The following is a 13,868-nucleotide window of genomic DNA, read 5'->3' on the forward strand; positions in this document are numbered from 1 at the left end:
GGCATTTTGTGGGTGGGGAGGCTATTCCTGATGGTTCTGTGATAGTAGATACCTGACACTCTGTAATGTCAAAACCCGTAGAACTTTACAGCAGAAAAAATGAGCCACGATGTATGCAAGCTTTAAAAAAAAACATTTAGGGCTTCCCTGGTGGCGCAGTGGTTGAGAGTCCGCCTGCCGATGCAGGGGACATGGGTTCGTGCCGCGGTCCGGGAGGATCCCACATGCCACAGAGCGGCTGGGCCCATGAGCCATGGCCGCTGAGCCTGCGCGTCCAGAGCCTGTGCTCCGCAATGGGAGAGGCCACAACAGTGAGAGGCCCGCGTACCGCAAAACAAAACAAAACAAAACAAAACAAACAAAAAAAAACATTTAGAAGATGAAGGGATCCCAGGAAGGAATGCAGACTGTTACAAACGGATGAAACCGCCTCACTAAATGGGTTGGGGGAAAGGTGCTGACCTAAGTAACTTCAGGAATGAGTGGATCCCTAAGACTAAAGGCCAAAGAACAGTACACAGACCCATACTGTAGTTGGTGAAATTGTTTCCCTCTGGTACTGGTTAATTCTAAAACCGCTGTACAGGCAGACCTCATTTTATTGAGCTTCACTTCATTGCGATTTTACAAATCAAAGGTTTGTTGACAATTCTGTGTTGAGCAAGTCTGTCCGCCCCACTTTTCCAACAGCATTCGCTCACGTCGTGTCTCTGTGTCACATTTTGGTAATTCTCACAATATTTCAAACTTTTTCATTATTATCATATGTGTTACAGTGACCTGTGATCTTTGATGTTACTACCAGCACTCACTAAAGGCTCAGATGATGGTTAGCCTTTTTTAGCAATAAAGTATTTAATTAAGGTATATACATTTCTTTTAGACAATGCTGCTGCACACTTAATAACTACAGTATAGTGTAAACATAACTTTTATATGCACCGGAAACCAAAAAATTCATGTGACTCGCTTTATTTCAATATTTGCTTTATTCTGGTGGTCTGGACCCAAACCTGCAATATCTCAGTTCTGCCTGAACATATACACTGGAACTGAACGATTAAGTGAACGCATGGTGGATGCTGGGAGCTAGGTTTCTCACTGTCAGAGTGAGAGTTTACAGATAAACAAAGGGCAAAGTGTAGACTGATCTAATGGTAATGATTAGAGTTGGGGACAACAGTAGGAACTCATGTTTAGATGGTTGTATACAGAAATATATATGTATGTGTGCACACCAAATCCAATGTCATGAAGCTTTTGTCCTGTTTTCTTCTAAGAGTTTTATAGTTTTAGGTTTTACATTTAGGTCCTTAATCCATTTTTTAAAATAAATTCGTTTATTTATTATTATTTATTTACTTATTTTTGGCTGCACTGGATCTTTGTTGCTACACGCGGGCTTTCTCTAGTTGTGGCGAGCAGGGGCTACTCTTTGTTGTGGTGCGTGGGATTCTCACTGCGGTGGCTTCTCTTGTTGTGGAGCACGGGCTCTAGGTATGCGGGCTTCAGTAGTTGTGGCGCACGGGCTTAGTTGCTCCGCGGCATGTGGGATTTTCCCAGACCAGGGCTCGAACCTGTGTCCCCTGCATTGGCAGGTGTATTCTTAACCACTGCGCCACCAGGGAAGTCCCTTAATCCATTTTGAGTTAATTTTTGTATATGGTGTTAGGTAAGGGTCCAACTTCATTCTTTTGCATGTGGAGATCCAGTTTTCCCAGCACCATTTGTTGGCAGGACTATCCTTTCTCCATTGAAAGGTTTTAGTTGGAAATTCCCTGACCGTCCAGTTGATAGGACTCCACGTTCTCACTGCCAAGGGCCTGGGTTCAATCCCTGCTTGCGGAACTATGATCCCACAAGCCATGTGGCATGGCCAAAAAAAAAAAAAAGTTAAAAAAAAAAGAAAGGTCTTAGCAACCTCGTTGAAAATCATTTGACCATATATGGGTGTATTTCTGGGTTCTCTGTTCTTGTTTTTTTTTTAAATAAATTTATATATTTATTTAATTTTTGGCTGCATTGGGTCTTTGTTGCTGTGTGCGGCTTTTCTCTAGTTGCAGCGAGCGGGGGCTACTCTTTGTTGCAGTGTGTGGTCTTCTCATTGCGGTGGCTTCTCTTGTTGTGGAGCACAGGCTCTAGGCTTGCGGGCTTCAGTAGTTGTGGTGCACGGGCTCTAGAGCACAGGCTCAGTAGTTGTGGCGCACGGGCTTAGTTGCTCCGCGGCATGTGGATCTTCCCGGACCAGGGCTCGAACCCGTGTCTCCTGCATTGGCAGGTGGATTCTTAACCACTGTGCCACCAGGGAAGCCCCTGGGTTCTCTGTTCTGTCCCATTGGTTTATGTCTGTCTTCATGCTAGGACCAGACCACACTGTTTTTTTGTTTTTGTTTTAACTAATTATTTTTGGCTGCATTGGGTCTTCATTGCTGTGCACGGGCTTTCTCTAGTTGTGGCAAGCGGGGGCTACTCTTCGTTGCAGTGTGTGGGCTTCTGATTGTGGAGGCTTCTCTTGTTGCAGAGCACGGGCTCTAGGGGTGCAGGCTTCAGTAGTTGTGGTGCATGGGCTCGGTAGTTGTGGCGCACGGGCTTAGTTGCTCTGCAGCATGTGGGATCTTCCAGGCCAGGGATCGAACCCGTGTCCCCTGCATTGGCAGGTGGATTCTTAACCACTGTGCTACCAGGGAAGTCCCAGGACCACACTGTTTTGCTTACTTGTGCTTTGTAGTAAGTTTTGAAATCAGGAAGTGTTTGCCCTCCAGCATTGTGCTCTTTCCAAATTGTTTTGGCTATGCAGGGTGCCTGAGATTGTATATGAAATTTAGGACGGATTTTTCTATTTCTGCAAAAAAAAAAATGTCATTGGGATGTTGATAGGAATTGCATTGAATCTGCAGATTGCTTTGGGTAATACTGACATTTTAACAATATTGTGTTCCAATCCATGAACATGGGATGTGTTGTGTCTTATTTCTTTTAGCAATGTTTTGTAGTTTTCATTGTACAAGTCTTCCATCTCCTTGGTGAAATTCATTCCTAAATATTTTATTCTTTTTGATGCTATTGTAAAAAGGATAAGTTTTATGTGATGCATATGTTTACCACAAGAAAGAAATAGAAAACTAAAAAAACTTACAGACCAGGGAGGGAGACAAATAACACAGGCATTGAAGTGGTGGGATAGGTGCACCAGGTGGCAGGGCTGGGCTGTGCAGGGATACCATGGACAGCTGCACAGGTGGTGCACTGCACAACTCTAGGGGTTGCCACTCATATATACGATGATGCTGTATCAAGCAGGTGAGGCTTGATTATGCTGCATAACAAGTGACTCTACAATCTCATCAACTTACAGCAGTAAGGATTTCTTTCTTGCTCAGGCTGTATGTCTGACCATGTTGGCTCTGATGGCGTCTCTCAGGCCTCCAGGCTGATGGAGAAGCCCTTCTCTGGAACACTGTGGTCCCAGAGCAGAGGGAAAAGAGAGTAGGCTGGCTCCCACACTGGCTCCTAAAGCCCCTTCACTCCTATTTCACTGTCTACGTGTCCAGGGTCAAACACGCCACCAGTGGGGTGGGAGGTGGAACGGGCACCAGAGAGGGGTAGCCTCTTGCAAGTGTTAGAGGACGCCTGAGAACCATGCACTGAGGCAGGCCCCCCTGGAGGGCACCCTCCTGGTCCTAGCAGGGAGCTGAAAGGGGAGGTGGAGCTTCCTGCAGGAGAGAACATCTTGGATGGCCATTGGTCATTGGGGGTTGATGGTGCAGGCCAGCACAGCTGTGGGGGACCATGTGGGGCTCTGTGTGCAGCACGCAGCCCCAGCAGTGGCGGCTCATGTGCTTCTTGGGGGAACACCCCATGGGGAGCTCTCCAGGTCTGATGTTTGGGGCCTCTAACCAGGAAAGGGTCCTGGGAAGCCACAATCTCTCGGTCACCAGAGACCAGCCTTTCTAATGTGAATCCTTGAACTCCCTCCTTGAAACGGTTTCTGTCCTCTACTCAAACACTGACCACTTGGGATGAAAGGGCCTTGAACTTGAAATTGCATCCAATAAACACAACGTCCACCTCTTGCCAGGGTATGGTAACTCTGAGTTGGAGTGGTTGCTGACTGTCCGCTGGGCATGTGGACAGGCTCCTTGCACTGCAGGAAGGAGGCACCCATGAGCTTCCTGCTCCACTCAGAGGGCATCCTCCACTTGTCTCAGCATCAGGACACCTGGGGGACCTGGGGAAGGGGAGCCTCTCGAGGGTTCACATCATGGAGTCCCCCAGGATATGAGACATTTCTCTGAGGCAGCCCTTCCAGAAGCTTCCATTCATTAAGCTGATTAACATTAAGACAATCAGCCTTTGAGGTTTCATCTTCCCTAAGTGGCCCATTTGAATACTTTTCTCTCATTTGCCTACACGTTCTCCCAACTTTTCCTTGCAGATCTCCAGTCCTTCCACGGTCTGGAGATTCATCCTGTTTTCCACTTTGAAGCTGCTGCATCCCGAGTGCCTGTTGATAACGTTCTCCCGTGAAAAGCTCCTTTCTCCTTCTGTAGAAGTAGGCAGAGCTGGCCACATCTTGCTTTGGTTTGAGCAGATTCCGTGTGGAAAGTCATGGTGGCTACAGTCAATCTTTTCCTCAAGCTCCCTCTCCTTTGCAAAGCCTAGCATTTTCGTGCATTCAGTACGCAGAGCTACCCGGAGAAACGATGCTGACAAAAGGTGAGATGTTCCACAGGGGCTGGAGGAGGGGCCCGAGGGGAGAGGTCACCGTGAGTGCCTCCCTTTGGCAGTGAAGTGTCTTTTGATGGATGGCAGCGTGCCAAGCTCTCCAATAGGCTCGGCCAGGCAACGGCCGTCATCCAGTGGGTACACTGATTGGGTTTGACATCCGGTTACTGTCCCCAGAGCACCACAAAGAATGGCCAGTGTCTTCTGTGCTGCCGAAATTCTGCTATACCCCACAGGAGCAGGAGGGTGGGCTGACATGCCCCTTCCACGCACAGGGAGGGTGTCCTGGCCTCCGCGTGGAGCAGGCACCGCTCTCCAGTTTGCAGAGGGGACAGAGGAGACGGAGGCCGGGAGTAGAGGGCCTTGCCCACCGTGCCCAATGCAAGAAGAGTGGATGGAGCTGGGATCGTGGCCACCCAGGCAGCCACCTTTTTCCTCCCAGTTCCTAAAGGTGTTCTGTCCTCCCCGGCGGCTCTCCTCAGTCCGGTCTATCCTGTTCCCTGAATCTGCTCATGCTTCAAATCAGATTTTCTAGTCCTGACTGAAAGCGGAATACTGCCCAGGGCAAAACAGTAATTTCTGGCCTGTCACTCTTGTGCATTCCACAGGTGGTCACAGGGAGGTTATGAGCAAGGGGACAGGGGCAAAGCAGACGGAGGTGTGAGACTGGCAGGGTCCACCTTCTGCCCCCCAAAGGAGAGACTCCACATCTCCCTCAGTTGTATGTTCTTGGGGCCCCTTACTCCCAATCCAGCCCAGCCTAACAGGGCCTCCCTCCCTGGACCCTGAAGCCCTCTCCCCAACTACCTGGAGGTTAAGCTAGAAAGCACCACCAGCCCCCACTGGTGAAACTTGCTTCCCAACAGCAAAGGCATGAAATCTCCAGATTTCAAAAACATGTTCTTCCAAACCCTTAAGCTTCTTCAATCTAGCGAAGAAAGCTTACCTTTCTGACCCAACCTGCAAAGAATTGTTTGAAAATCTGAAATACCCGAGGAAGACTCTGCCTGCCTTTACATAAAGTTTTGGGGCAGAAGCCATCAAGGAGCTCAGAGCCTGCGAGTCATGTTCATGTCACCAGATGACACTTCTATCATCAGATCGCAGGTTCCATGGCTCAACGGTCAGGCTCTATTTTATTAACCCCACGGTTGTTCCACTTTGATATGCTGACCAAAGAACAAGTCTTACCCTACCACTACCAGTATGTGGAGAAAGCCACGCCCTCCACTACTTGTGTGTGGAGAAAGCCATGCCCTTCGTGGCCCCAAGTGCTTCTATGGCAGCACAGCCCTACGCTAAATTGAGGACACCAAGTATGAAAAGATTCCTCCTTCCACCAGCTTGGGGGCCAATCCCAGCCAGGTTCTTTCCCTGGAAGCCCCCAAGCCCACAACGTGAGGCAGATTCCAGCTGTGAAGAGATGTTCATTAGGACCACTTGCTCACCTCTGGTTTGGGTGAAACCAAACTGTTGCCTTATTTGAGCCGAGGTTGTTCCACCCTCACCCAACCTTCCATTCCCCAAAACAGGAGGCACTGATCAGTTTACTGCAGCACTTTTATTTCCTCACAATGACGCATTGCTGGGGCCTAATGTTCTCACATGACAGTAGAAAACCAAAATCTGTTGTCATCTCTTAGAGAATTGAGAATTGCGTACAAAAACCTTACATAAATTAAAAGAATAAATTTACAGGTGTGAATGCAAACTGTTTTCCAACTCAAGGTAAGTAACAACCCACGGTGTTCTGGCGGGAAAACTTCGGTAAGAAAGGAAAGCAAGTCCTAAGGCTCAGACCTTCCCAACCCCGTAAGACCGGCAAAACAGAAATGACAACTGGTTCAGGACTCCTGCCAGCCTCTAGAGAAATCCTGGAATAGGCAGCTCTGACACATTAATACCCTGCACAGATCGAGAGACTCCTGGTCTCCCAGATTCTCATCAAGCCATTGGATTTCTCTTCCATAAATGTGTTCTCACCTCAGCCACAAAGTGACGGAGCCGCGTGTTAACTAGGGGTTTAAATCAAAGATATGCACAGGATATTAAACATATACCAAGGGAAGAGTTAACTTGAATACAAGATCAAAATCAGCAACAAGTTCTACAATCCAGTGCTGATATCAGATACAAGCTTCTAGGGCAAATTTCTTTTCAAAGGCTTATTCCAGTTTCATGAGGCTAGCATGAGGTGTATACATTTGCCAAGGCAAATTTATACTTCTGAATTAACTCATGCAGCAAATGCTACGCATCTGCTCGCAGTCCGTTTAGAAGCATTTGCGGTGGACAATGGAGGGGCCCGACTCGTCGTACTCCTGCTTGCTGATCCACATCTGCTGGAAGGTGGACAGCGAGGCCAGGATGGAGCCCCCGATCCACACCGAGTACTTGCGCTCGGGAGGAGCGATGATCTGGAAAAACAAGAACGTGGTTTTAGTCGCTGGCATCGTCTTCCCAGAAAGGCCTCCAAGCCCAAGCCCACAACCACCTCTGACTCACCTTGATCTTCATTGTGCTGGGGGCCAGAGCCGTGATCTCCTTCTGCATCCTGTCGGCGATGCCGGGATACATGGTGGTCCCACCAGACAGCACCGTGTTGGCATACAGGTCCTTCCGGATGTCGACATCACACTTCATGATAGAGTTGAAGGTAGTCTCGTGGATGCCACAGGACTCCATACCTAAGAGACAAAGCTCACTCTCAGCGGTCACGTTCAAGGTGAAAGGCACCTCGGCTCTCAACAGCCTCAGACGGAGGTCATGCTGCCTGCCTGACACCTACCCAAGAAGGAGGGCTGGAAGAGCGCCTCTGGACACCGGAACCGCTCGTTGCCGATGGTGATCACCTGACCATCAGGCAGCTCGTAGCTCTTCTCCAAGGAGGAGGAGGACGCGGCGGTGGCCATCTCCTGCTCGAAGTCCAGGGCAACGTAGCAGAGCTTCTCCTTGATGTCACGCACGATTTCCCGCTCAGCTGTGGTGGTGAAGCTGTAGCCACGCTCCGTGAGGATCTTCATGAGGTAGTCTGTCAGGTCCCGGCCAGCCAGGTCCAGACGCAGGATGGCGTGGGGGAGGGCGTACCCCTCGTAGATGGGCACCGTGTGGGTGACCCCATCCCCAGAGTCCATGACTATACCAGTGGTGCGGCCAGAAGCATACAAGGACAGCACAGCCTGGATGGCCACGTACATGGCCGGAGTGTTGAAAGTCTCGAACATGATCTGCAAGAGGCAACAGCTCCTTAGTCAATGGAAAGGACCCAGAACCACCCCATGCTCACACACCATGCCAGCATGCCACAAATGTGATGTGTGAAGAAAAGAAAAAGACGCAAGCAGAAACACAAATAAGAAAACCTTGAGACTTCAGGGAGGAAATGCCAGAAGAACAGAACCCTGGAAATAGTGAAAGAAAACCTTGAATTTCAAAAATCAAAACTGAGCATGAAATGACTTGTGAAACAGATGGAACGGCCCAATCGACCCGGCCACGCTTACCTGGGTCATCTTCTCACGGTTAGCCTTGGGATTCAGGGGGGCCTCCGTCAGCAGCACGGGGTGCTCCTCAGGGGCCACACGCAGCTCGTTGTAGAAGGTGTGGTGCCAGATCTTCTCCATGTCGTCCCAATTGGTGACAATGCCGTGCTCAATGGGGTACTTGAGAGTCAGGATGCCACGCTTGCTCTGGGCCTCGTCGCCCACGTAGCTGTCCTTCTGCCCCATGCCCACCATGACGCCCTGGTGTCGGGGACGCCCAACGATGGACGGGAACACGGCCCGGGGAGCGTCATCCCCAGCAAAGCCCGCTTTGCACATGCCAGAGCCATTATCGATGACGAGCGCGGCGATTTCTTCTTCCATTGCGATCTACTCAAAAATGCAACCATCTCAGGCGCGCCCTGGAGCCCAGGAACAGCCCCTGCACAAATGCCCTCGCCGCGAGACGTTCCGCCTCCCCCCCCGACCAGCCGCCCCGGCAACAGAGTAACCGTCTGGAACCGGGACTGGCTTTTATGTAACGCCCCCAGCAGCGTTGTTCCGCGAAGACACGGCCGGGTGCTCTCAGTACTGCGGTCCGGTCCCGGCCCCGCCCTCGCCCTGCCCCCTCCGCCGGCAGCACCCCCACTGAGTCCTCCATGGACCCGCCGGGGCGCGTCCCACCTCACCCACTCCACCCCGCCCGGCTACCCTTTGTTCCCGGCGTCGGCGCGGCCGGGCCTCTGGGGCCAGGAGCGAAAAGAGGGCCTGTGGAGGGGCGCGGGGGCCCGGATATCGGGCCAGGCCACACAGGCCTGGTCACTTACCGGCGGAGGAGGCGGCCGTAGGACACGGAAAAACGAGCAGACAAGCGACGAGAGGACAAGGAGCGCGAGCCGGCTGCGGCGAGTGAGATCGACCACGGCCTCCCCCGCCCGTATTTAAGCGGAGCGGGGCGCGCGCGCGGGCCGGCGGCGCGCGCGGCCCCAGAACATGTCCATATATGGCGATCTTTCCGAACGCCGGGCGGCCATTGGCCCGCCCGGCAGGGGCACGTGGGGCCCCGCGCCCGGTCCCGCCCCCCACCCGCCCCGCCCGCGCCGCCCCCGCGCGCCCGAGACCCTGCGAGCGAGACCACGAGCGGGCTGGCGCTGGCCGGCGCGGGGGCGGGGTGGGTGGGCGTCCCCGGGGATCGCAGGGCGGGGTGCAGAGGATGCCGCGGAGCTGACCCGCCGGCCCCGCCCCGGGACTGCTGGGCGCTGTTGGGGAGGGCCCGGCTGCACCCCGAAACTGCCTGGCCCGGGGCTGGGCGGCATTCGGAGCCGGTTGTAAGCCCGCGGCCAGCCCCGCATGGGGGGGCTTTGCTCCCCGGGCGCCCCCTTCGAGCTTTCTCCCCGAGGCTCTGCAGGCCGCGAAGGCGGGTTCCCGGCGCCGGGCTGGGGGAGGGGAGGGTGGTGGTCCCCGCCGGCTGCCCATGCGGCATTGTGGGCCCCATGGTCCGGGGGAGTCCCAGGGAGCCGTGACCTCGCCCCTGTCACGATGGAAAGGAGCCACCCGTTCCCTAGCGCAGCCATGACCGCGTAGTCCCCTCCGCCGGAGTTGGGGCGCTCGGGGGTCCCTGACGGTGCAGAAACGGGGTCCCTGGCGGTGCAGAGACTGGCCCCGTTATACCACACCCAATACATCCTGCCCCTCAAACCGCAAGCCCGATTGTCCCCAGGCGGGGGCTCCACTCCGGGTTTGGGGCCACCCCCTCCCTGTCCGTTGGGGAGAGGGTGGAGCTTTGTTTCACTTTAGTCATCTTTGGGCATCGTAGGGAAACTGAGGCAGGGAAGAGTAGTTTTGACCGCTTGAACTGTCAACTCACCCCTAAACTTGAGAAGGGGAACTCTCTCTTCTGTTTATGATACTAGAAGTAAACCCAATGGACCCCGGCAGCCCTGGGGCTGTGGTTTTCCCGGGTCCAGGGCGCGCCCTTTTCCCCAGGAGCCTGCTCTTGAAGACCTGTCATCTCTGGCAGGGTCCTGGTCACACCTGCTGCTTCCAGTGCTTTCGTTATGCCCGGAGGGAACCAGGTACTACGGTTTCCTTGGACTTACTTGTAAGCTTTCGGGATTGCTCAGTACAGAATTAAACATCAGAGGAGTCATGTGTAAGAGCACACTGGCCATGAGGGGTGACAGTGGTGCCGGACTGAGTGAGTCTGGGGACTCGTCCAAGGTCCGGGCGCGCTGGGCTCTACCCGGGCTGATGTCTGATGGGGGGCGAGGCCGGGCGCCCCAAGAGCCCTGAAAGGTCAGCTGGTGTCCACATCTACCTTGGGCTAGGCAGGTAAAGCAGCCGCCCAGCCCACCTGCGGACTGCAGTCACCCAGATGCCAAGGCCATGCCTATGGCCACCCATGCCACCAGGCCTAGCTGGGTCCCAGACTCCCCAGACTTTCCAAGGGTGTAGGGCAAGGCTACTGTCCATCAGGTGTGTGCTCCACCCATGGAAGAACTTGGGGCTGGGCCTCCGGAAAACCCACCCTTACAGGCGCTCCTGGGCACAACCACCGGCCTTCAACCCCCAGGTGGGGGCGTCAGTGTGCGAAGACGACTGCAACACTTGGGGGTCCCAAGATGTCACACACGAGAAGTGGGAAGTATCCAGTATCCAAGGCGTCGCGTCCTGTGTCTGCCCACCCCGCATTCCACTCAGGCTCCCTCGACTGAGGGGGCCTGCCCTCCTCGGACTCCAGTTCCCTCTGGCACTCCTTTGTCTGGTGTGCCCGGGCTGCTTCGTGGGACAGATGGGGAGGGGGCAGAGGCCGTTGGAACCTCTGTCCCCGTTCCCCCTTCCTTCTTTCTCACCTTGCAGTCCGCAGGGCGCTGGGTGCACGGCCGAAGGGTTGTGGGGGGAAGTGGGGCGGGGCCTGGGAGCCCCGAGATTTCCGGGGCTTCCCCCTTCGGTAGGCCGCCAGCCCGCCACCAGCAGGGCCGGGCTGCGGGGGAGGGCAAGGGGCGCTCTCAGCCGGCCTGGCGCTGGCTGGGGTGGGGGAGCAGTTTCCAGTTCCGCGGCTGTGTCACCCGGCGCGGTGGGGCGGGGGTCAAGGTGAGGCCGCAGGTGTGCGGGTGCCGGGTGGTGGCGCACGGCGCGGCCATATTTGGCCATTTCGGCGCCGGCGAGCCCCGCCCATCGCCCGGGAAGCCGCAGCCTGGGCAGCCCCGTCCCCGCCCGCCGCCGGCCCTGAGTCACCGCCCGGGCGGGGGGCGGAAGTAATGGACTGGGGGCGCCGGGCGCGCTCCTAGCCTTATTTAGTCAAGGAGGCCGCGGATTGGCCGGAGGAACAAAGGGGCGGTGGCGGGGGGCGGGGAGGCCCCGGCGCCTTCGAGGAGGCGGGGCGGGGCGGGGCGGGGCGGGGAGGGCACCGGCAGCTTCTCCCACCCTCACCGCAGGCCTCCGCGGGCCTCCGCGGGCTTCCGCGGACCTCAGCGGGTCCGGGAGACCTCGCTGCATCGCGTCACGCCCGGCCGCGAGAGTGCAGCGTGGGGGTGCGCGCGGGCCCAGAGGTCACGTGGCCCGGGCGGGGGGAAGCGGAGCTGGAGGCTTGGCGGTGGGGGGGCGGGCAGGGGGCGACGACCCTCCTGGGAAGCACCATCCGGAACCAGGAGTAAGTGGACGCCGTGGGTCCAGGGACCGGGCCCCAGATAGAGCGAGACCTCCAAGCCCCAAACAGGGGGTTGGGGAACGCCGCATTCTGCGCTGAGATTTTTCTGTTTTGCAATCGGGCAGTGCGAGGCCTCGCCCAAGGTCATCTCAGGGCTGTGCTCATGGAAGCGCACGGCTGCCCCCACCCCTCCTGAAGCTGGAGAGGCCCTGGAGCCCCTTGGGAGGGGACCACACGGATGTGGCAGCCCCTGGCTTGGGTCAGCAGGGAGGCCCTGGGAGGAGGGAGAGAGTCAGCAACTGCACTTCTGCCCAGAAGTGGGTGTGTCCTTCCCAGCTTGAGGATGCAGATTTGGGGCTCAGAGAAATGATGTGAGTTGTTTAGCCCAGTGCTGGTTTGGTGCATTTATTGTGACCTTGCTGCATCTCGTTTCATCTTCTATCCGTTTAACGGCTGAGAAGACAGTGGTGCAGGGAGGTGGCATCACCTTGCAAGGAAGTCTGGCGTAGCTGAGACTTAGCCCCAGGCCTCCCCAGCCCTGGACACTGCCAGGCAACCCCAGCTCAGGGTCCTTCCCTTGTCCCTCCCTCTGACACCCACACCAGCCTGGCGTCTCCTTGCTCCAGCCTCCAGGGATGCTTCCCGGGATCCAGGTCACCTCTGCACCTGGTAGCCTCACCCCTAGCCCATCACCCCACCCCTGCCTTCTGCCTCTCTCCACCTCCCAACTAGCCAGTTACTTGCCAGGCAGACAGGGTAGGGAACTTGGTAACGAGTCCCCCTTCGGGCCTTTGCCTCTGCCAGGAATGTCTGTCCTTCCCCTCCCTCCAAATACAACATGGGATCCTGAGTTGGATCCTGGAACACAAAAGAAGACGGTAGTGGAAGAACTGGTGAAATCCGAATAAAGTCTGGAGTTTAATTAATTAAGTACCAAAGTCAATCTCTCAGTACAATTGTACCATGACTGTGTAAGATGTTAACATTAGGGGAAACCGGGTAGAGAGGCTGCAGAAATGCTAATACTGTCTTTGTGACATTTGTGTAAATCTAAAATTATCTCATAATAAAAACTTCATTTTAAAAATACCAAGGAGTACTTCCCTGGTGGTCCAGTGGTTAAGACTCCGCGCTTCCACTGCAGGGGGTGTGGATTCAATCCCTGGTCAGGGAAGTTCCACGTGCGGAGCGGTGCAGCCAAAAAAAAAAAAAAGCCAAGGAAAACCAAAGTTTCCCTACCCTCAGCTCACTGTCCTATTCTCTCAGGCTTGTGGATCAAATGCAAGATGAGTGTTCTGCCACCTAAAACCTTCTCCAGGTCACTGGGCTGGCTCCCACTGGGGCAGGGGCAGCCTCTGGAGTGGCTCTGTCTGCTTGGAACAAGGGTCCCCAGGCTGCCCTGGCAGGCAAGGTCAGCTTACTGCTGGCTTGGCCAGCCTGCCTCTGAGTTTCAGGTCAATGAACAGAGTCAGGGCCACATATTTCTGTCTCTGGTCTTAAGTGTCCAGTGGGGCTTGTTCTCCTGCCGGCACTTTACGGACAGTCATGGAGGGTCCATATATCCCAAGGCACCCTGGAGGCCAGGGCTCCAGCCCCACGCCCTGCGGAGCCACCCTGGCGGCCAGCTGCTCGGGCACTTAGGCATTGGTGAGTTGTCAGGTGCTCTGTGCTCAACCCTGCCATTTGTTCTGTGCCAGCATGCACTGGGCCAGGCCTCTTCGTGTGTCATCCAGTCCTCACTGCATAAGGCAGGGAAACTGAGGCTCGCAGTGTGCAGCCCCCACATGATGTTGGGGTGTCAGGTACACAGAGACACCCAGGCCAAGGCTTCACTGCTCCGGCAGTGGAGGGCTCCAGGCATTTTGAAGACAGGCCCCACTGGAGTTTATTGGAGGTTCCCATCGCCCCACTGTGGTGCAGCAGGAACCAAGGAGGCCTCTGGAAGAACACTGGGTTGGGAGTCAGGACCTGAGTTCTGAGCCTCAACTTCTGTAAAGAAGATGGGCCAATGA

General features: G+C 55.1%; 1 protein-coding gene across 1 annotated transcript; it reads right to left on the bottom strand.

The window, feature by feature from the left end:
• Positions 1–6,267: 6,267 nt before the first annotated feature.
• On the bottom strand, positions 6,268–9,134 carry ACTG1 (actin gamma 1). Its single transcript, XM_082861222.1, has 5 exons — positions 9,035–9,134; positions 8,229–8,597; positions 7,514–7,952; positions 7,231–7,412; positions 6,268–7,142 (listed from the first exon to the last, which is right to left on the bottom strand). Exons 2-5 carry the CDS (start codon positions 8,589–8,591, stop codon positions 6,999–7,001), a joined length of 1,128 nt encoding a protein of 375 aa, XP_082717348.1. The 5' UTR covers positions 8,592–8,597; positions 9,035–9,134; the 3' UTR covers positions 6,268–6,998.
• Between the last annotated feature and the right edge of the window lie 4,734 nt (positions 9,135–13,868).

This window comes from Leucopleurus acutus (genome assembly GCF_964270905.1).
Source record: "Leucopleurus acutus genome assembly, chromosome: 19".
In the NCBI taxonomy this organism is placed as follows: Eukaryota; Metazoa; Chordata; class Mammalia; order Artiodactyla; family Delphinidae; genus Leucopleurus; species Leucopleurus acutus.

What these genes read in the sequence shown, in the direction of transcription:
- ACTG1 (XM_082861222.1), bottom strand. Translation starts at nt 8,591, where the DNA reads ATGGAAGAAGAAATCGCCGCGCTCGTCATCGATAATGGCTCTGGCATG. An exon ending in ACCGTGAGAAGATGACCCAG is followed by an intron (nt 7,953 to 8,228) that starts GTAAGCGTGGCC and finishes TGCCTCTTGCAG; the next exon opens with ATCATGTTCGAGACTTTCAA. An exon ending in CCAGCACAATGAAGATCAAG is followed by an intron (nt 7,143 to 7,230) that starts GTGAGTCAGAGG and finishes TTGTTTTTCCAG; the next exon opens with ATCATCGCTCCTCCCGAGCG.